This window comes from Pinus tabuliformis, chromosome 9 (genome assembly GCF_031772625.1).
Source record: "Pinus tabuliformis cultivar Carrire ecotype Pingquan chromosome 9, CPIR1, whole genome shotgun sequence".
NCBI classification, from domain to species: domain Eukaryota; kingdom Viridiplantae; phylum Streptophyta; class Pinopsida; order Pinales; family Pinaceae; genus Pinus; species Pinus tabuliformis.
The window spans coordinates 157,603,498-157,626,339 of NC_142307.1; the positions used below are offsets into that span (position 1 = coordinate 157,603,498).

The 22,842-nt window shown below is 37.2% G+C and overlaps 1 protein-coding gene across 1 annotated transcript; it reads right to left on the minus strand.

The window, feature by feature from the left end:
- Positions 1 to 6,358: 6,358 nt before the first annotated feature.
- LOC149147604 (hydroxycinnamoyltransferase-like) lies at positions 6,359 to 8,320 on the minus strand. The gene is made up of 2 exons (XM_089440992.1): positions 7,678 to 8,320; positions 6,359 to 7,468 (listed from the first exon to the last, which is right to left on the minus strand). The coding sequence occupies exons 1-2, from the start codon at positions 8,101 to 8,103 to the stop codon at positions 6,473 to 6,475; spliced, it is 1,422 nt and encodes a 473-aa protein (XP_089297118.1). The 5' UTR covers positions 8,104 to 8,320; the 3' UTR covers positions 6,359 to 6,472.
- Positions 8,321 to 22,842: the final 14,522 nt, after the last annotated feature.

The following is a 22,842-nucleotide window of genomic DNA, read 5'->3' on the forward strand; positions in this document are numbered from 1 at the left end:
CCAGACAAAGGAATTCTTAGTGTGGTTCTCGAAACTCTTCCAAATCTGGCAAGAAGCTGGAGTGTTCAATTAGAGGAAGTGCTCCTTAATGATTTGAAGAGGGAGACCTTCAACCTGGAAAAAAGGAGGTCTGCGACCTACGGTGGTTTCAGGGGGACCACCAACTAAATACATGCTTAGGGGCTTATGTGTCTCTAGCCACAACTCTGAATCTGGGTATGATTGTCTCTAGTTGTAGGCTCAGGAAACAGGTTCAAGTTATTGCTCAAGCTCGCTTGATTTCTCTTTGAAGCTTGTATATGACCATCAATTCCCCCCTATCATATACAAGGTGAGAAGATGAATAAAACTCAACTACAAGACTTTTCAGTACTCGTGAACAAATTCTATGATATGAGAAAAATATATTCTTGGACACTGAATCCCATTGCCAAGAAGTGATCCATCCAAAGTGAATCTTTGTTCTTGCAGGGGGCTTATTTCTGAAGCATTTGTTTGAATTATGAGTGTGCTAATCACAATTCTTGCATGGGTGAAGATCGAAACAGTGATATTCCATATGGCCAATTCGGTCACAAAGTTGGCATTTCACAATCTTCTATGAATGCGGAGGAGCAAATCTAGAACAGGTGAAAGTGAAGGTGAACTGTCATGAATACACTCTAACATTTGATGGTATTTGAGTAATCTGGAATATGAAATGATGCCTCCTTATCATATCCAAGACCTATTTTGTGCTTGTTGCTGACAATCTCTTCCCAAGTTCTGATGTTTGGCTTGGCAAGTGCAAGCTGAATTTCCACACCTACATGCAAATCTACTCTTGAAATGGGCACATGATGGGATTCAACCTCAAAGTTACTAATTTGACCACTTTCTGGAAGGTGATGGGAGTTTGTCTCAACCTGAAATAGAGGATTGTTCTAAACAAAAATAAGTTCAAAATGATGTCTTTTCTTATGTAACTCATCTTGCTAAAGTTGTGATTCAAGCCGCAAAAACTCAATTTTGTCTTGTGCACTTTCTAAACATGCTAGAGTATCAGAGAGATTGTTCTTACTGATATGGAATGTGTTGTTAAAAATAGACACAAATAGAGTTCTCAATAACTCTAATAATCTATGAATTTTTGTCATTATTCAAATAACTCAAATCAAAAAATGATCAAAAATGTACTTGTAAAGGTAGATAACTAATGCAATATTCTTCAAAATTAAATGTGCCCAATGATAAGAGGGAAATCTACTCAATCAATAATCCTTTGCAAGCAATAAATATTTTCCTTTAAAAATGATTATCCTTTGTGTCTAGCTATCAAATAAATTCCTCTACTCTATGTCAACAAACAAGAAGTTTATTGGAAGAGTTCAAGTTATGAGTGTGGCTTCATTAATACCCAAGTTATGAGTGCAACTTCATTGATACCTTTTTTCCCCATAAGGTATCCACATGAAGAAAAAAAAACCATCTTAAAATTCCCGAAGGGCACAAACCTAGCAATCTACTATGATGATCAAAACACAGTTCATATGATGTTCATTGTTTCATTGTCTCAAACAATCGAATTATTCCACCAACTTCAATAGAGAACCCTTACAGTATGTACCCAAAGCCCAAAACACTAATTATATCTGCATCCAATATCAACATATATAGCCCTCCATAATTAACGCCACAACGACATTCTTTTGGTCCACAAAAAATTATTTGACAAGACATGAAAGAATTTACAGGATTCCTCAGGTATTTGCAGAGAGTTTCCCTATGGTAAAAAACGAATAGACGCAAGGTAGCCCAGAAAGAAAATCAAGACCTGTAGGTTGTAAGACCTTACTCTCTTCCAGTGATCCCATACTCTTTCGCTAATGTTGGACAATCGATGCATTCAATTCATTGTATTTTAATCTTATTATATCATTACATATATCATGAAACTTGACTCCTCCAATGGCGGATAATGAATCGACTGGATAGAGAAACATGTGTTGGAAGGCGAAAATCAGATACCAAGAAATGTCAAAGTAACGCCACTTGTTAGGGTTTATTCATTGTCTCTATTTGTTAGAACTCGAATCAACAATAAACGCACCATTAAAACATATAAAAAAGGAAACAACACACGACCATCAAAAATGATATTAACCCAGCATACAGAGTTATGTAAAACGCCTCAGCTTCAATTCTAGATTTAAGTGTCCAACAAATTTATTGACTAATTTTTCATTGGATCCTTGTTGAATTTGTTGAATTTGTTCCTAACGTTATCTTATTTTTAATTCGTTCTTATTTTAATTGAATTTAAATCAATTATTTTCGATTTAGAATTAATTATTTTTTACCTATTTTTTACTTTCATTATTATTAATTCTCAATTTTTTATTAATTTTTAAGTGGACTTTTTAATTTAAATTATGAAGTCTAAATTTTTATTAATATAAATTCTTTTTATTATTAATTCTTATTTTGAGTTTTAGACTTCAGAGAGACGTGGAGAAAGATTGAGATGATTCAAAAGCAATTCAGAACCTACAACCTCAAGATCAAGGGAAATACTCCCTATCCTATTCTCCTTATCGAAGTTGGCCAGTTGGCCTTTCCCCCATTAAAAGCACGACTATGTTTAGATATTTGATATATAAGAAGAAGATTTACAACATGGAATCCATGAGGCTTCCCAAAATTGCTTCTAACTTTAGTCATAACCCCCACCCCCACCTTCGCCTCAAGCATGGATGGCATAAGAATGCCCAATCTTGACTCAAGCATTGGGGATAAAGGAGGATATCATCATGGGAAGCAAGGATAGTGTCAAAGATACTATTACCTCCAAATTTAAGGATAAATTGTGGGATGATAAGGAGCTAGAGGGTAAAAGGAAGCTAAGATACTATAAGGAGGTGATCAACCCCACCCTTGATAACCAGAATTATCTCTCTGTTTTTACCAACCCTAAGAAAAAAAATGAATATCGCTAAGAAATTTAAGGATAAATTGTGGGATGATAAGGAGCTGGAGAGTAAAAGGAAGCTAAGATACTATAAGGAGGTGATCAACCCCACCCTTGATAACCAGAATTATCTCTCTGTTTTTACCAGCCCTAAGAAAAAAAATGAACATTGCTAAGATAAGAACTAATTCTCATGAGCTTCCAAGTAAAACTAGGCAGTGGTCTACTCTCAAGATTCCTTGGGATGATAGAATCTATCATATTTATGATACTAAGAGGGTGGAAGATGAAAAACACTTCTTTTTAGACTGTGCCACTCTTACTCACATCTGCGACTTGTTAAGTCAACCCAACTATAATGGTTTTGGAGAACTTCTTTCCCTTCTTTTTTATCATAGAAATAAGATTTTGAAGAATCGCAATTAGATTCTTTTTCTTTTCTTAAGGTCCAATAGACCACATTGGTCTTAGTGGACGTTAATCATCATCACCATCCATTTAATATTTATTTTAATTTATTTTCATCATTAATTTTCAATTTGGAATGGTTCTAATTTTTATTCTTACAACATTATTCTATTAATTTTAATTTTCAAATAATTCTTATTTTTCTTATTTTAATTCTTATTATTTTTTCATTCCTTAAATTTAATTTATTTTCCTCATTAACTTTCAATTTGGATGGGTCTCTTTAGCTATTTCTTATTCTTATATTATTATTTTCTTATTAGTTTATAATTTTATTTTTCAACTAATTCTTGCTTTATTTTAATTCGTATTCTTATTTCATTCTTTAATTTGATTGTTACTCCTCTAATTAGTAATTCTCTTTAATTCTTATTTTCTATTAATATATATTATTTTAATATTATCTAGTAATTCTTATTTTATTTTCTATTAATATATATTATTTTAGTATTATATGGTAATTCTTATTTTATTCTTAATTATCATTTATTTTATATTTTTGAATTGTGAATTTGGACCATTAAACCTAATTTCTACTATCCTATTAAAAAAAAGCTCTTCAGCTCTCATTTACTCATATAAGGTTGATCAATGATAATAGATGAAATAACCATCCAAAAATTATACAAAACAAAAATACAATACATAATTCTCTTCTAAAAATATCTAAAAAAAACTTATACAATTTATTTTCAAGCATCCATTTTCAAAATCAAGATTATTAAGTTCTCAAATAATTTTACCATCCAATTAATCCTTTCAAAGTTATCGCAGATCTTGAAAAATAAATACATAAAGTTATCGTAGTTATTGAAAAATGATTAACAAATATTTACATTTGAAAAATAAATAACAGATATTTACATGTGAAAGTTATAGGAGGAAATTATATACAAAAGTATGCTACATAAAATATATTAGAATTGCTACTTTAAATTAGAATGGATTGTTTTAATCGCTAAAAGCTATATAATCAAATAGATTCAAAACGAACTAGTAGGGACATTAAATATTATATTGTAACATAAACGATACGCAATATTGATAATGTAAATATTAATTAGTTTAGATTTATTTAATTTTTTATTTATTTATTTAATTTTAAATTTATAAGGGAATATTAAATACTATAATGTAACATAAATGATACACAATATTTATAATGTAAATATTAATTAGTTTATATTCATCAAATTTTTGATTTATTTATTTAACTTTGGATTTATCATATGTCGAAAGGGATTAAATTTTTGGAGGTGAAAATCTTTCTTCAAATTCTACACTTTCTCAAACACACATGCTTTCTCTTTTCTTCTCTCTATCTCTATCTTCTTCCCTCTCTTCACCTTCCATCTATATATCTATATCTCTTTGTCTCTCTATATCATGCCCAAAACATACACTCTCTCCATATTATCTCTCCCTCGCTCTTCCTCTCTCCCCCTTCTATCTATCTTCCCTTCTGCTCTCCTCTCTCCTCTCTCCCCCCTTCTTTCTCTCCTTCTCTCCCCCTCTTCTATCCTTATTTATCTCTCTAACTCACCCCAAACATATACACTCTCTCCGTCTCTCCTTTGTCACTCCCCCTCTCTCTCTCTCTCCAGTTTTCTCTCTCCATGTGTTTCTTCTTCCCTCCCTCACTTTCTTTCCAACTCCATTTCTCTATCCCTCCCTCTCTCCTCCTTCCTCTCTCCCTTCCTCTCACTCCATCTATCTCTCCACCTCTATCACTCTATGTCTTTGTTTTTCTCTCCCATATATATCTAGAGTAAATATATATCATGATATATTATAATATAACAAATCTATTATTATATTAAATTTAATATTGTATTATTCCTAAGTTATTAATATTAGTATTAGATTTAATGATATTTTTTACATGGCATGATAACAAAATTAATTAAAAAAAAAAATAAATATTGCAACTTTGATGGGGAGATATTTATGTCTTTAGAGATTTTAATAAATCCAGAGGATATAGTTTTCCTTTTAAAGTTTAATTTTACAAATATTTAGTTAAAAGAAATATTAAAAGATTTTGGAGTAAAATTTTCCTTTCTTTGTATTGAATTAATCTTTTTACTTTATTTTAAAAAATGGTATTGATTTTAGTAAAGAGTAAATATGTTTAAAATTTTACATGATTTGGAATTTTAATGTAGTATTTTTTTTTTACTTTATGATCTATTCAGATTAAAAGTAAATGATAAAATAATTATTAAGTGAATATGATAATTATATTATGGTTTTTTATAATAGTTATTTTATTATCTATCTTGAATTTAAATAAAAAAATAAATAACTATACAAAATATTTTTAAAAAAATATTTTTTTAAATTTTTATTTTTACTGTGCACAATATGAATAAAATTTCAACTGACATCGTTATACATCATCATATTAGAAAGTAAAGAAAAATAGACGCACTTGTAGTACCCAAAAAAACAGATAAACCCTTAACTCTGAGCAACTAGTAATTAACACTATTACATTTGATTAACAGGCGCTTGACATTAGAGACAATCTTATAGCGGTCATAACCTAAAACGTATCATAGCTGGCACACCAAAACACTGACATCTCATAGCTGTCACACCAAAACATTGACATTTCATGTACGATAGACAATACCACAATGATCATATCACCCATTTACCATAGGCAAATCCACATATCCAAATTAAGCCAAGACAACCTGAATTCAAAAAGAAGCATTTTCCAACAGACCCATACAAAAGAAATTCAACTCTGGACCACGAGTAATTAGCACTATTAAGGTTGGATGAACAAGTGCTTAGATATTGCAGATAATCTTATAGCAGGCATTACCTGAAACCGAAATAATGTGTCATAGCTGGCACTCCAGAACATTGACATCCCCATTAGAATAGACAATATCACCCATGTCCCATCGACAAACCCACAGATTCAAATCAAACTAAGACAAAATAAATTCAAACATACGCATTTCCCAAGCGACCCATACAAAAACACATTCAGCAGACTAATACAAAATATAAAGTCAGACTAATATGAAACAAAAAGAGGTATATTCAGTCGGGGATGACCATGAGGATTCGTTTCAGTGTTTCCATCTGATGGTGAGGCAGTTGAGTGGAGACACAGATACTTCTTCCGTCTCTTCCGGGCAAGAGCAGCATTGCGCCAACTAAATTGCATAAATTCATGAATGCTTCCTGCACATTCGACGGGCTTCCAAATCCATGGTCTATCGCATAAACAGGAAATTTGGGAGAATTGATCACATAAACTCCGTAATGGGCATTTACTATACGCCCAAAAGTAATTATTCCTCTCTTGCTCTCCAGCCGAAACTCATCCCACTCTACCTGATTATTGATGTGCTCCTCTGTGGTGCAGGAGTTGATGATTTCTTGAATAAGAGCCGCAGCAAAGCCAATATCTTGCTCAAATAGCTGCTTGGCACTAGTCCGGCCCATACCCATGGATATGCAGTTCCCAAAATACGTTGCAGGCAAGGGCGGTTTTACCCGTTCTCTGCCATCAGCTACCATTTCAAAGAAAACGGGCTCTTTTTCTGGGACTTGTCGAGCTTTCATTACTGATCTCCAGAAATGCGCTGAAAGTGCTACTAGAGAAGATGAAGCCCGGGATCGTTCCTTCAAGTTTTGAATCATGCTTTCGCTGAAATGAAAAGTTGAAATTTCCAGTGCTGTATCTTCCTTCACAGAATTCTGGATATTAATCATACTGTTTTCAGAGTTCTCCCCTGGGACGTCGGCAAGGTTACTCGAATGTGCCGCAGGCAGTGAATCATCACGCGCAAGCGTGAAAATATGCGCTTCAGTAGAGCGATCGGTGAGTACCGGTTTAACCTTCAGTGAAATATTGGGTATGACGTTATCCCTCTTAAAAACCGTTCTAATATGCTGAGGTTTCTGCGAAATAGGAAGCCCTCTGCTACACTCTGCCCAACACTTCAAGAAATGCCAAAAGGAAGCTCCATCGGCAACAACGTGGTGAGAATTGACTCCTATGCAAATTCCGCATCTCACAAAAGCAGTGACCTGCAATAGAATAGATTGTTTTTGATAGAAATAATATCATTACAAGTTGAAAAACAGAATTGTAAGTTGTTTTAAGGATGTGGTGATATAATCAGGTGAGGACGGCTTGTCTTTATATGTTTTATGGTTTAATTCCGGACAAAACTAAACTACGTATATCTGAGAACTGCACGATTTTGTGAAAAAAAATCATAACATAATGATCGTACCTGTATTGATAAAAGCGAGGTGTCGCAGTGTGGATGCCTGGCCTGGACAAATTGGTTGAAGAAGAGTTTTTGCTGAAAATCATTATTTTCCAAATGCTCAAAAGCCATATTGATTGATGCTTCCACAAATTCCACTCCGCCATCGTTGCAGTCAATCTCTGGGCGACCCGATTCTCCTCCCTGGAGGTCCAATCGACCTGCAAATGGATAGAAGTCCACCAGAACTAACGACAGGCTTCTCTTTAGATTCTCCACTATCGTCGAAAATTCCTGCTCTGTTTTATAGAAAAGGAGCATCCGGAAGTTACTGACTAGTAAAGCACCGAGATCAAAGGTGGAGAGGAACATGCGGTGCTTCATAGTAGGGACCGCTGGTACAACGGTTGAAACGTTAGATACATCTACTTTTATTTGGTCCGCGGCCATGATCGTAAACTCTGATAGAGAGCCGAGGCTAAGCTTTTCGCGAAGTACGCGTTTCTGCCGATTACACTCTCTTACCTGCGGTCGGGTGGGGAATGGTAGTGGGATTGGATGTGGGAACGATCAGAGATGGAGGCAAAGTATGTATACGGACTCGCGCTGCTCAATCTCAGAATTAACTACATGGGGGAGATGCATTTTAGAGCCCATTATAACAAAGTTGTTATAGTTGTCCTTCAAAACTGCGTTTCCTTTAAATTATATAAATAAACAATAATGATAATATAATATGTCAATCAAGTATATTGAAATAAAAATATATAGATGTGGTGGATGTACATTAAGCCGTTACTTTCCTCCTTTAATCATGATATAATATGTCAATCAGATATAACTATATATTGAAATAATAATATATAAATATGGTTGATAATATTTTTTTTTGTATTTATATTTGTTTATTATAATTTGGATAATAATTTTATAATTATATTAGATAAATGTGAAATTTTAAATATAGATTTACATTATATAAATTGTTATTTGATCATTTGTATGATAAATTTAAGGAGTTGCTTTTAGTGTGATTTTTTGGAAGTTTTTATGGTGAGTTTTTCAGGTTTAATTTTTCTAAAATCCAGCAGGAATTTATTGAAAGCACAAGCTTGATGGGTAATCCTTTGCAATCTAAGTTCCCTAGGGTTTTTCATGGTGGTGAATCCAAATACAGTGAAAAAACTAGTTTAAATAACACAAATCAAGATTTCACCTCAAATTTTTCCATCGGATTCCGGCACCATAAAGTCTAAAAAGTCACACTAAAGACAACTCCTGAATGTAATAAATGTGAAAAGATAAACATAAATTTAGAAATACAAAATAATTAATATTTAAAATTGAGAGTCTATTGGGTCTTAGATAGATAGTGGGTGCTTTGTTAAGAGACTCTTTGATGTAAAGTCACTAGATCTTAGATAGACTGTCCGATACACTCCATTGTAATTCCATGAATATAAAAGATAGCGCAGCAATATTACAAAATATACAAATTTTTTAAAAAATTTAAATTAATAAAAAACTTATAAGTTCAATAAACCACAAAAAAATGTGTAAAACAGATATAAAGAGATATTGAAATAAAATTAGATTTAGTTTTTTATGAGAGCTTCGGTCAGCCGAGATAATTCTTTTAAAAAAACTGCCCGTTTTGGGAGGGGCCAGAAATAACGAAATAAGAGGACCCAAGCTCCTTGACCACACAATTAATATTTCCGAAATAAGGACGATATTGCGTTTACATGGACACTGCTGCATCCAACGAGCATTATTGACTTTCACATCTCTCGTCCACTTCAATATTTGTCTTCATTCATCGGTTTTTTCAATGGAAGTGGTCTAGCCGAGGGCATCTAAGCTTATGAGTATTTTAATTTGATTAGAGATTTCGAAAATATCTTGGAATTTAATGGACAGCGGCCATGGATACATGTGGCCTCTGCAGTTAAACTTGATGGAGGATAGATAAGACTAAGAGGTGAGTTGGGTACATACACTTGCATTTGAATAAACGGATGGTTGATAAAGTTAGTGCGTAGGTTTTACAGATAAACTTGCATTTATATAGATGGATGAACGATTAGACTTGGAGGCGGGTTGTGTACACTAACTTGCATTCTCATAGATGGAGTGAGATAAAACTGGTACGTGGATTGTGAGACTAACTTGCATTGCATCAATCCACTAACTTGCATTGGATTTATGATAAGACTAGGTGGTGATTGTGTACATAAACTTGCATTTTGTAGTATTGTAGAGGGATGATCGATAAGACTATGAAGTGATTGTGTACATATATAGATGGAGGTACAAAAAATGGTATGTGGGTTGTGATGGGCAGGGAAACTTGCATTTATATAGATGAAAGGTGTATGCCACTGATAAGTGGATTATGCAGATAAATTTGAAGTTAGATAAGCCGAGGGAAGATCCTGTGCATAATTAATAAATTTTTGGATTAGCAATTAAGCAGTGAAGATACAGTGATGTGTGGTGAGACTGCTAGGTTCGTTGGGTGAAACCCACCAAGTCATGGTTCATATCACATTGAGTATATTGTCTTGTTATGGTGTGTGGCTCAAGGAGTAGACTCTCCTTAGTGTGAGTCTCAAGGAGTAGACTCTCCTTAGTGTGAGTCTGGGCTCTTGCCAACATCATAAGATATTAGTATATCTGGCTTGCAGGTTGTTGGATGTACTCTTGGTGTTGAAAAAAACAGCTAAACAACAAAAAGCACTTGCAATGTTTTAATAGATAATTTATGTCCAAATACAACTAAAGATGGTTAATGTTCATCAAGTTATATTTATATTGTTGAGTATATTTGTAACTAAACTAAAGGCACCATAGAGAATTAATCTTCATTGAATTATATTTATATTGTTAAGAAATATATTTGTAACTAAGTAAAATGCTAGTCGTGATTAAGCCCTTCATTATTTATCATTAAACTAGAATTCATGATAATATAAACCAATCAATATTTGTAACTAAATAAAATGCTAGTTGTGATTAAGCCCTTCATTATTTATCATTAAACTAGAATTCGTGATAATATAAATCAATCAATATATATTAACCATTTTATATATGAAATATGTGTTTCATCATATTTTACCTCTTCTTTTTTTAGAGATGTATGTACGTTTTAGATATTAAATTTATGCAATTTGAGTCCTTTGTTGGTCGCTTTAATTGTTTTCACAATTCGAGCTCCACATAAATTGTCAACCCGAGAAGGTCTTTTTATTCCAAAGGTAATAGCGCACTGTATGTGCTCAATTTCAAAAGCAGTTCAATGTTGTAGTAAAAGAAAATCACACACAATTGTTAAATTCAGTAATCTATCAATTTACAGTCTACTTAATTAAAGCTGAAGTCAATTAACTTATAGCAGACACGATTTCTCTGTTACAGCAAAAGGAAAATAAATGTATAAAGAAAGAAATCATTCAACTATAGCAGGAACAGGACCCTATTCCTTGGTGGGAACTTCAGCACCTGCTGCCTGGCACTAATCACACTGCAAAAGAAGTAATCTCGAGAGGTCAAGACCCTATTCCCAGGAACAGGAATCTTCAGCACTTGGCCTCTCTGTTCTAATCACACTGCAAGTAAAAGAAAGCAATCAATGGAGCAAGACCCTATCCCTCTGTACCGGGATCTTCAGCACATGCTCTCATCATCCACTCGTGCAATCAATACATGTAGCGCTAAGAAACAGAGTATCACAAACCATGTAACTAGTGTTTCAGCAACAGAACCAAACACAACGCAAATACATAAGAAATGAACAACTACAGGAATGAAGGGGTGAATCTTGTGAGGAAGGCGGGCCCTTTCCTTCTCACAAGATTCCCCAAGAGAAAGAATTAAACTGGAATGCTCAAAACAGGTCTTTATTCATCTGTCTAGAAAACTGGTACATACAAAAGAGGAGACTAGCTCCTGTCTCACACGATGCTGTTCTCAAAAATTACAATTTGATCGATCCCCTCTAATGATGATGTCTCCTCTTTTTAAAGAGGAGGCATCATTTACAATTTTACACAAGAACGGAGATCTCGATTCTGTTCTAAACAAAACTATTCTGTTCTTTCTTAAAAAGAGATACTGTTACAACCGAGACAACAGAGATGCTATCTTCAAGATGATTCAGGTAACCGTATCTTCTGGCTGCTGCTATTATCCACAAAAAGTTCTTCCAGAATCGCAAAACGCATAGCGGGAGTTGCGTGCTTTGACGGTTGTTTCAGCAACTGCGTTGGCTGTTGCAGCAACGGGACAGCTGTTTCAGCAACGGAGTTGACTGTTTCAGCAATGAAGTTCAGCTGTTTCAGCAACGACCGCTCATTCCCAATAAGGCATATATTATCTGCGATCTTTGACTTGTGTTAGCAACAATGCACTTCAATAATTGATAAAATATAAGAGTATTATGGAATTAAATGTAAGACAGATTAATCATATAATAAAGAGAAGGTTTCCATATACCTTAGGATATAGTGAATGAAAAAGACATTGGAGCTTATGGTTTTGAGAGTAAAATGATATGAAAGTATATAACAAAATGATACATATTGGAGTCCTAACATCCCCCCCAGCTAAAAATGTTGCATGTCCTCAGGCAACCCCTTCGTCTGAATCAGAGTCTGAGTACTGGGACTGGCAATGCAGATTACTCAAGCAGTAGCTGGAGAAAGTGGCGTCTGTAGGAGCTCGGAATCCGTTGTTGAGCTGTAACCGTTGCCATGCCGAGGCTTCCTCTTCGTCAGTCAACAGGTAATGATTTTGATATTTCTCTGACGGCAGCCATAAGATGGGAAAACGGAAATGATACCCAATCCAGTTGACTCCGCAATGCTGAATGCAATTGACATACTTAGGGACTCTATACAATGCAGCGTGAAAATTGAGAGGGTTAAGAGGATGATAATCCTGTCTTTCCTTATCTGATTGCTGCCAAAAGAGATCATTGGCCTTCAGTGCAGCAGGACCCTTCAGTCGAATATGCTCTTGACAATTAAAAAGGATGGAAGCCTGTAATTGTTCTATGTGCTCGCTCATACCTGGCTTCTGCAAGTATTCATAGTACTGTGCTATGAACATGGCTGGGCTTACCGGCTCTGGCCTAATCCACAGGAGTTTATTCTCCTCATTATGACTGCTTGTATTGAACGCAGTCTGCCAAGTGAGCTGATTAGACAAGAATGAAGCGAATGCCCTTATTTGTATATCTCCTGCAATTGGAGTAAGATTAACTCTTCTTTCTTCAGGCATGGCTTCATTATGCAAGTAGAGTTCGCACAGCAGATGCTGGTCGCTTTCAGGGGCCTCCTTGAAGGTCTCAACAAATTTTTCTGAAGTCAGTACTTCATGTGGTCTACCATGTGCAATTGATTTAATTTGAAAGTAAGCTAATCGTTCAGCAAGAAAAAGAGCATAGTTTACAGAAGGTTTCCGTGTAACCATCAACTTTCGCACCAATGAAAATATCAGGGCTATCCGTTCCTTAGACCGTCTGGCTTCCTTCTTATATTCCCTGTGCTCTTGCAGTAATTGTTCCAAATTCTCCCAGTTAGTGTATACAAAGTTTTGCCATTGCAACTTATGCTGTTGTAATATTATATCCTGGTTCTCGGCATGTTCCTTCTTCCATCTGTTGAATTGTTCCAATGGGTCCCATGGCCGAGTCTGTGTCTTTTTAACAGAAGTAGTAGGCTTGGGCGCTATTTCCTCTGTTTGTGTGGCTGCCTCAGAAGAAATGCACTGAGGCATTATTTCTTCTGTTGGAATACTTGCACCAGTAGTGTGCTGAGGCAGTGTCTCTTCTGCCGAAACAGCTGTTTCAGTAGTAGTATGCTCTGGTGATGTTTCCTCAGCTGGAATATCTGAATCAGTAATCATGTGTTCTGGCAATGTTGCTTCTTCTGGAATATCTAAATCAATAGTGGTGTGCTCTGGCAGTGTTTCTTCTGCCGGGATTGCTGCATCTGTCCCCAAGGGATGAGATATCTCTTGTTCGGTTTCTTCTTCTTCTTCTTGCACCGCAGGAGGTCCCACTGGTTCTTGTGGAGCAGTGGGGCATTCCTCCTGTGTTTCCTTTGTCATAATTGTCTCAGGGAGTGAAATTTCAACTATTTTATAGCCTGCATTCTGATAAATAATGCCACACTCTTTGCACATATATTCTATACATGTTTCCCTGTTCTGCATTGAGGCTACTTGTGCTAATGTATGGAGATTGAGTTCTTTTTCAAAAGCTTCTCGAGCCATGGCTAACTCAGCTTTGTAGGCTTCTATTTCAGTCTTCAGGAATTCATTTTCCTGTAGTAGGGATGCCATTGTATGTGGGCCTTGTATGCTAGTTGTTTCTGCTGGAATATTTTGGTGGTGCATAGTGGTGGCTGGTTGCTGCACCACAATGGGTGCCTCTGGTGTTTCATCCATTATGCCAGGAATGGATTCTTGTTTGTCAGAAACTAGTTCTGATACCACAGTAAATAGTCCTCGTGCTCTGTCAGGAATGAATCCTTGTTCCTCAGCTACTAGTTCTGACATTTGAATCTCTGGGCATTTCCGACTATCATCTTGCTTGTTGTGTTCTTGTGACTTAGTGACTGGTTCTTGTGGAACAGTCACTGGGCATTCTTCAGTATTGATCTGCTCTGTGAATTCTTCTGCCTTAGTGACTGGTTCTTGTGGGACAGTCACTTGGCGTTTTTCAATATCCTGCTCTGTAAATTCTGCTGCCTCAGTGACTGGTTCTTGTGGGACAGTCACTGGACATTCTTCACTAACAATCTGCTCCGTAAATTCCTCTGCTTCAGTGACTGGTTCTTGTGGGGCAGTCACTGGACATTCTTCACTAACAACCTGCTCTGTAAATTCCTCTGCTTCAGTGACTGGTTCTTGTGGGACAGTCACTGGGCGTTTCCCCTCATCAACCTGCTTGGTGTATTCTTCTTCCTTAGTGACTGGTTCTTGTGTTACAGTCGCGGGGCAAGTGACTGGTTCTTGTGGAGCAGTCACTTCTTGATCCAGAATCATTGTCGTATTATCCCGAGGTACTGATTTTTGTGGGACTGTGTCCTCGGATGAAGCCGGCTGAGGAGTTCGGGATGGGGATAAGGGTTTCAATACAATAGTGGCAGGGTTAGGGAAAATGGAGGTAGATTCTGCCTCAACAGTCTTTGTCCTCTTTCTTTTTGGTAGGAAGGCAGCAAAATCGCTGCCTTTCCTTTTTCTTGAATGGGAGTGCTTTTTCTTCAGGACAGGGTTTTGCGGAGAGGTAGGAATTTGGGATGTGGACCTTGTCCGTGGTTTGGAACTTGTGACTGCTGGGGTTTTCCTTTTTTTCTTGATGGGTGAAGAAGGGGGTGTTGGAGAGTCGTCACTAGGGACAGGAATAATAGAGGGTGTTAGCTCTGCTAACTGTGGCGAGCTCGGGGTTGGGTTGACGGGAGAATTCAGGATTTCCTCCTGTTGTTCTTCATGAGGATTTTCAGACAATTGGGACGTTTTCTCTTGTTGAGGAGTTTCGGGTGGGGTTTGCAAAGGGACTTCAGGTGGGGCCTGCGAAGGAATTTCAGGTAGGGCCTGCAGAGGAGGATTTTGCTGAGCAAAACCCCTCTGTATTAGCAGCTGACATAAGCGATGGTGGGTAAGGGATGTCATGGGAGTTTTGGCTTGCTTACAATAATACGACATGTTCTTAATACAACCAAGCAGATAATAAGGGATATTAACCAATCTTCCATTTCTCAAATGATTCAGCAGAACAAAGTCGTGGTTGTACACTACCTGATAACGCCCTTCGCATGTGAGGTAGTGTTTGACGAATTCTGCCACTGATGGCCATGGTTGAGGAAGTGAATGCAGACTGACCCCGCGGCCTCTAGATTCCACTTGCTCGTCCGGGCGCAAAAAGTCTTGTTGGGCGTTAAGAACGACCGTCTTCCTGCTGAACCAGCGAATGCCCTCAGCTGGCAACCCTGATACCTGAACTATGTCATCCTCTGTCACTGAAATGCGAACCCCCCGGACCACTGAGAAATTGCCTTCAAATTTCTGTGCGAATTCTAATACTTCTTCTGCGTTAAAATCTCCCAACCTTTCAAAATATGCTGTCCACCCTGCTTGTTGGAAGATCTGATATGCTTCCGGAAAGAACTGTAGAAGACTTATGGAGCTGGGCTCACTTCTAATGGCCGCCTTTCCCATGGCTAAAGCTCTGAGTTTTTCCGCAGAGGCACAATTCAGTATTCTCAGACCCTGATCAGACTTAGTTGTTGCAACAATGGCTGCGAAGTCTAAATGACGGCAAAAATGGATACGATAACAGGCGGCAGGTTGGTGCATGCGAAATAATCATTCCATTTTTGGAATTCCCCCCCTTACGTATGGTATAATTATGATTGGACGTGGGGAGATATGCAATCATTATGAAATGAAATCCTCTCCTTTAATATGATTTAACCGAATTACATAAAACCATATACCTTATACTTTACCTTTAATTAATAATTCGAAGTGTCGGTTGCAATAGCCTTGCGTGATCATGGAAGGGTCTGTGGATTGAAGGTGTAACTGAGTCTGGCATATGACAAATAATTTTCACCAGGAGTATTGTGAAGAACCAGAAAGCTTCTGTAAGAACCAGAAGGGATATTACTTTGATGATAATCAATTGCTGAAACTGTTATTTAAGCAACTGAAAAATGAACAATGCATTGCTGAGGTAAGTGTTTCAGCAACCGGAGAAATTGATCATGTATTGCTAAACCAGGTGTTTCAGCAACGAGTGGAATCAATGATATGTTGCTGAAACAGGTGTTTCAGCAACGGGAAAAATCTGGTGTTTTAGCACGGGAAAAATCTGGTGTTACGTTGCTGAAACAGGTGTTTCAGCAACGGGAAAACTCTGGTGTTACGTTGCTAAAACAGGTGTTTCAGCAACGGGAAAAATCAGAGAATTGGGATAACTGACTTAGGTCTGTGAATGGTAAGGGATTATTTCAGCAGTAAGGAGTGGAAAATACTGACTGAAGGAGGATGTTTCAGGAGTGGTGGGAGTGATAGAAATAATGTGGGTATGGGGGAATATTGCCTTTTTAGGAAAAAGGGGTAAAATGAATGGAAGAGCTTCTTGATTTAAAACTCCAGATCTTCTCAGGATGAATCTGTCCTCCTTATTGCCTTTCCAGAATCTGCAAAATTCAATTGTAATATGCCAATCCTTGACAGGGATTATTAGTGCTAAATCTAATCTACTACTAAAAAAAATATAGTGCAGAAAATTAAGTGCTGTGAGGAGCAGAAGACTCCCCTGGAAAAAGATAATGAATATCAGTCATGCAAGCAGTCTTGAAATCTTCTTTAGAAACAGGGCGTTCATATAAACGGAGCCTATGGCCATTGACTAGTAGAGGTGTTTTAGCATCATCAATTGTTACAAGTCTTACCGTTCCGTTTGGAAAGACATCTTCTACTTCATATGGTCCAAGCCAACGTGTACGTAGCTTTCCCTGAAAATTTTCAAACCGAGAATCATACAGCAAGGCCCAATTACCTTTTTGGAACTGCTTGTGTTTGATAATTTTGTCATGCCATTTCATTCTTTGTTGTTGAATCATGTTTGTTTGGTGAATGGCATCCAATCTCTTTTCATCCAACTCCAAAAGTTGCTGCAATCTAGCTGTCTGCACATCATTCAAATCAAGATTAACAGCTAAGGCAGTCTTTAAAGTTTTAATTTCAAATTCCACAGGAAAAATAGCATTTTTACCGTAAACCAATTCATAGGGAGAAAAACCGGTAGTGTTTCTCCAAGTAGTCCTGTAAGCCCATAATGCCTCAGGGAGCCTTTGGGACCAATCCTTTCGGTTGTCCTTGACTGTTTTAGTTAGAATGGCCTCTAAAACTTTGTTTGTGCTTTCCACCTGCCCATTGGCCTGGGGGTGGTATGGTGTGGTCATTCTATGTTGAATATGATATTTGTGGAGAGTAGATTTGAAACCATGAGAATTGAATGGAGGTCCTCCATCAGTAACTAGCTCTCTGGGGATTCCAAATCTAGTGAAAATATCTTCAAACAAGAAAGACAAAACAGCCTCTTCATTGGCTCTAATAAGTGCTTTGGCTTCCACCCACTTAGTCATATAGTCTGTGCAGACTAATATATAGGTTCTTTGATTGGATGGAGGGTTAATGGGTCCTATGAAGTCCAAGGCCCATCTTTCAAATGGTTCAGAAACTACCTGGGGGTTTAGTGGCATTTGGTCTCTATGATTGGGTTGACCCATTCTCTGGCAGCTATCACAAGCTCTTACATACTTCTTTGCATCTCTGAATAATGAGGGCCAATAGTAGCCCATCCTCAGAATTTTATGCGCTGTTCTTTTATCAGCAAAATGGCCTCCGCAAGGACCATCATGACAAGCTTTGAGTATGTCATACACTTCATCTTCTCTAATGCATCTTCGAATCTCCTGATCAAGCCCAGTATAGAAGAGACATCCGCTGATCCAGCTATACCTGGCACTTTGTTGAACAATTCTTCTTTTTTCCCTGTATGACAGGTGTGCTGGTAGTTTTCCTGCAACCAAGTAGTTAGCAATATCTGCATACCATGGTGAATGAGCAGAAACTGCAAACAAATATTCGTCAGGAAAACTATCATCTACTGGAATATTATTATCAGTTTTTAACCGTGAAAGAAAGTCAGCCACCACATTTTCTTTACCAGGCCGATCTATAATTGTAATATCAAATTCCTGCAATAGTAATAGCCATCTGGTAACTCTAGCATTTGTGACAGATTTGTTCATTAAGTATTTAATAGCTGAATGATCAGTGTGCACAAACGTAGGATAACCAGTAATATAGTGTCTGAATTTATTAATGGCATAGATTACTGCAAGGAACTCTTTCTCGGTAACTGTATAGTTAAGCTCAGCAGAGGTCATGTTCTTACTGATAAAGTATATAGCATAAGGAAGATGATTTTCCTCTTGTCCCAGGACTGCTCCAATAGCACTGTCTGAAGCATCAGAAGATATGTGAAATGGAAGATTCCAGTCAGGCCCCCTCAAAATAGGAGCAGTAGACAGCTGCTGCTTCAGTTCTTCAAAAGCTTTTTGACAAAGACTATTCCACTTGAATTCAGCATTTTTCATAAGCAATACAAACAATGGAGAAGCTATTTTAGAGAAATCTTTAATAAATCTCCTATAATAACCAGCATGTCCTAAAAAACTTCTCACATCAGTTTGAGTTTTAGGAATAGGAAGATTCTGAATGACTAATATTTTAGATGGATCTACCTGAATACCTAGAGCTGAAATAAAATGTCCAAGCACTATTCCCTCACTCATCATCATGTGACATTTTTCTGTACTTAAGGAAAGGTGAGCTTGAATACATCTTTCTAGTACTTTCTCAAGGTTTTGTAATCCCTCTTCAAAAGACACACCATAGGGGGTAAAATCATCCATAAATATTTCCATACAGTCATTCAGCATATCTGAGAAAATTCCTATAACAGCTCTTTGAAAGGTTGCTGGTGCATTGCATAATCCAAATGGGAGAACTCTATAGGCGAAAGTTCCCCAAGGACTGGTGAAAGTGGTTTTGTCTTGATCCTGGGGCGCAATTTTTATCTGATTATAACCACTGAATCCGTCTAGAAAAGAGAAGAATTTCTTCCCTGCAAGACTGTCCAACACCTGATCAATGAACGGTAAGGGAAAGTGATCCTTTTGGGTAGCTTTGTTTAAAGCTCTATAGTCAACACATACCCTCCATTTCCCGTTTTTCTTAGGAACAATTACTAACGGGGAAACCCATTCACTGTCAGATATGGGGTATATAAACCCTGCATTAAGCAATTTTTGAAGTTCTTCTTTAACAATTTCTCGTAAATTAGGATTCATCCGTCTTTGGGGTTGACAAACAGGTCGGCATCCTTCTTTAATGTAAATTCTATGAGTACATAATTCAGAAGAAATACCTTTCATGTCCGTGTAATCCCAGGCAAATGCCTCCTTATATTTGTGTAATAGCTTCATTAGCTGCTCTGTTTCAGTGTCTGTTAAATCAGGATTTATGTTTAATGTCTTACCGGGCTCAATCTCAACTGTTACGCTCTTAGATGGGATCGTGTTTAAAGTTTGAGATGAATCTTCAGGTTCAATCTTTTCTTGCATATCAGTTTCGAAAATTGCAGTCAATTGGTTGTGTGTTTCAGCAATAACAGAAGAAGGTTCACAAATAAAATTATTGATTATTTCATCTTCTGTATTGTCCTTAAGAGTTAAAGCTTGTCCTATAGTTAGAATCGGCTGAACAGCATTATCATCATAATCCATCCATAAAGAATCTTCATTATTAACTACTGGCGTAGCGTGAGGATAAAGAGTTAACTGTTTTGTTTCATAACCATTAGAAATTGTCATTGAACCAGATCTGCAACTTATAAATGCATCAGCTGTGGCCAACCATGGCCTTCCTAGAATTAAGGGATGTCCCCCCAGCTTTGTTTTGGTTTGCAATACAACAAAATCAGCTGGATATTTCCAGGATTCAACTGAAATGAGCAGGTCTTCGACAACCCCTTCTGGTTTAATTGTGGAACGGTCAGCTAACTCTAAAATGGTGGGTGTTTCTCTGATTGTGTTATTCAGCTGTAGCAATTGTGAAGTTTCCAGAGTCATTATATTAATTGCTGCACCTAAATCTACCAAAACCCGGGGGATTACTGCTTTACCAATCTGAACTGTAACAGTAGGATGGCCAGGATCACCGTATTTTACAGGAGGGGTTTTTCCAGACATTAATGCAGACAAGTCTCCCATCACATGTACTGTAAGGGGATCCTTGGTTTTCCTACCAGGTTTCTTCACACAAATATCCCTTAATGTTTTGGCATAAATTGGTACATCTTTTAATGCTTGTAAAAGTGGAATCTTAATATACAAATTTTGCAATTCCCCCATAAAATTAAAAGCAGGAGTTTCAGTTGTTTTGGTTAAAACCAAACGCTCGGGGAATGGAGGTTCTGTTGATTCAGTATTTTTGTTAGAAGGTGGTTGAGCTTCTTTTTGCTTTTCGGTTTCATTTTTATCTGAATCAGTTATATCATCAATAATAGGCTCTACTACTCTTCCAGATCTCAAATGAATATCATTACATTGCATAGTAGGGGATATAGACTGATTCTGAATTTCAATAACTTGCACAGCTTTATTGTTGGGGTTAGGATTTGGTTGCGCGGGTAGTTGGGGTCTCATTTGGTTGTTTGGTGGGGCATTTGATGGCAGAGAGAGTGATTGTTGGAATTGAGGCATCTGATTTGGGTATGGAAATGATTGATTATTCCAACTTAGGTTCCAAGGATTGAAAGGAGGTGGTTGCTGTGGAGGCCAAGGAGTCCACATTGAAGGATCAACAAAGGGAGGGTTTTGCATTTGCATGGGTGGGAAGCTCATTTGATTGAAAAGTGGATATTGCATTTGGTTGAAGGAGGGGTAGCTTGTTTGGCCAAAAGCTGAATGATTATTCCAACGATTAAATGGCATACCAGAATTCGTACCTTGCCCTTTAGATGGCCATTGTCTTCTTTGAGTTAGCAGGTAGACGGCTTCAGCTTCTTCCTCCGTTGGCTGCATCGCTGCTTTTATCCCCGGTAGAGATGGACATTGTTCTGTCTCATGATCTTTCTCACAAAGGGTGCAAACTGGTAATTTTTCTCTTGGGCACTCCCTTAGTGGATGTTTATCTCTACATTTCGGGCAGTAGACAGCCAGAGTTGCTTCTGCCTCAGCCTGCTTCTTCTTAACCTGCAAAGTGTCAATCTGCGAAGCAAAAGAACTTAGCATTTCGGTTTTAAATTCTTCAAGCAAATTACCTATCTCTGCTCTTGTTGCTCCTCCATTGGCTGATTTCTGTACCCTTGAATAGGTGGAATCTCTTATTCTGTTTCTTGCAGCTCCCCTAGAACATCTTTTAGCAAGTTCACAAATCTCATCATATGATTCTTTAGATATGTCTCCCTTAGCAAGCATATTTAACATATTTAAACAATCATCCCTTAACCCTCTAAGTAATATTGTTTTACGAATTTCCTTACTTATATCTGGATGATCGGATCTTTGTATGTTGTATTGCAATCTTTCGATGTAGTCCTCCAAGCTTTCATCCGATTTTTGTGCCATATTGAATAATTCATCCTTCTTCTCTCTTGTCCGGCAGTAGTCCTGATATTTAAGCAGAAATTTTTGTTTCATTTGCTCCCATGTTGTGATTACCTGGCTCCCAAGGCTCATGAACCATCTCAAGGCATTTCCTTTTAAGGTGGCTGGAAACAGTTTCAACTTTTGAGCATTAGTAACATAATCATAGCTTCTGCATAAAATATCAAATTCAAAAAGAAACTCGTCAGGATCCTCAGTAGATAAACCATGAAAGTTAGGTAGGGCAGACAATGGGATATTTTTCATTGTTCCTGCAGGAAGATCACTGATGGGAAATCCCAAGGTAGAAAGAGAATTTTCATCCCTTCTTTCTTCTTCAGGACCTATACGTCCTCCTCCAAAGAGGAGATTATCATTGTTGTCTTCCATTGTTGGTCCTCCTACTGCACTTTCTCGATCGTCAGAATCCTCTATTGGTTCTTCAATATTTCCTACCGGTCGTCCAACGCTTTCTACTATCTCCTCGATATGTTCTTCTATTCTGTTACTTTCCTCTGACTCTTCAGCGCTGCCTGCTGATTCTTCTGTATTTTCAGGACCCACAACTTCTTCTGTATGTTCAGGACCCACAACTTCTTCTGTTTTGTAATCTGACTGAGGGGAACGCTGAAATTTTGACTTCCGAGAACTCAGTCTTTGTGATGATTCAGCCTTTGATACAATTTCGTCAATAAACGTTTTTCGTCCTCCCCAGCCCTTGCCACCTGCGCGGTTATTTTTCTTCTGGTTTCCTCGTCCTCTCATACAATCTGCACATTAGAAAAAAAATAGATAAATGCTTTTTGAAATCTATAATTACCTTCCCCGGCAACGGCGCCAAAATGTTGGTCGCTTTAATTGTTTTCACAATTCGAGCTCCACATAAATTGTCAACCCGAGAAGGTCTTTTTATTCCAAAGGTAATAGCGCACTGTATGTGCTCAATTTCAAAAGC

Excerpts from the sequence above, each read along its gene's own strand:
- LOC149147604 (XM_089440992.1), bottom strand. The coding sequence starts at position 8,103 with ATGGCCGCGGACCAAATAAAAGTAGATGTATCTAACGTTTCAACCGTT. Across the intron at positions 7,469-7,677 it reads CCTCGCTTTTATCAATACAG|GTCACTGCTTTTGTGAGATG; the intron begins GTACGATCATTA and ends ATTCTATTGCAG.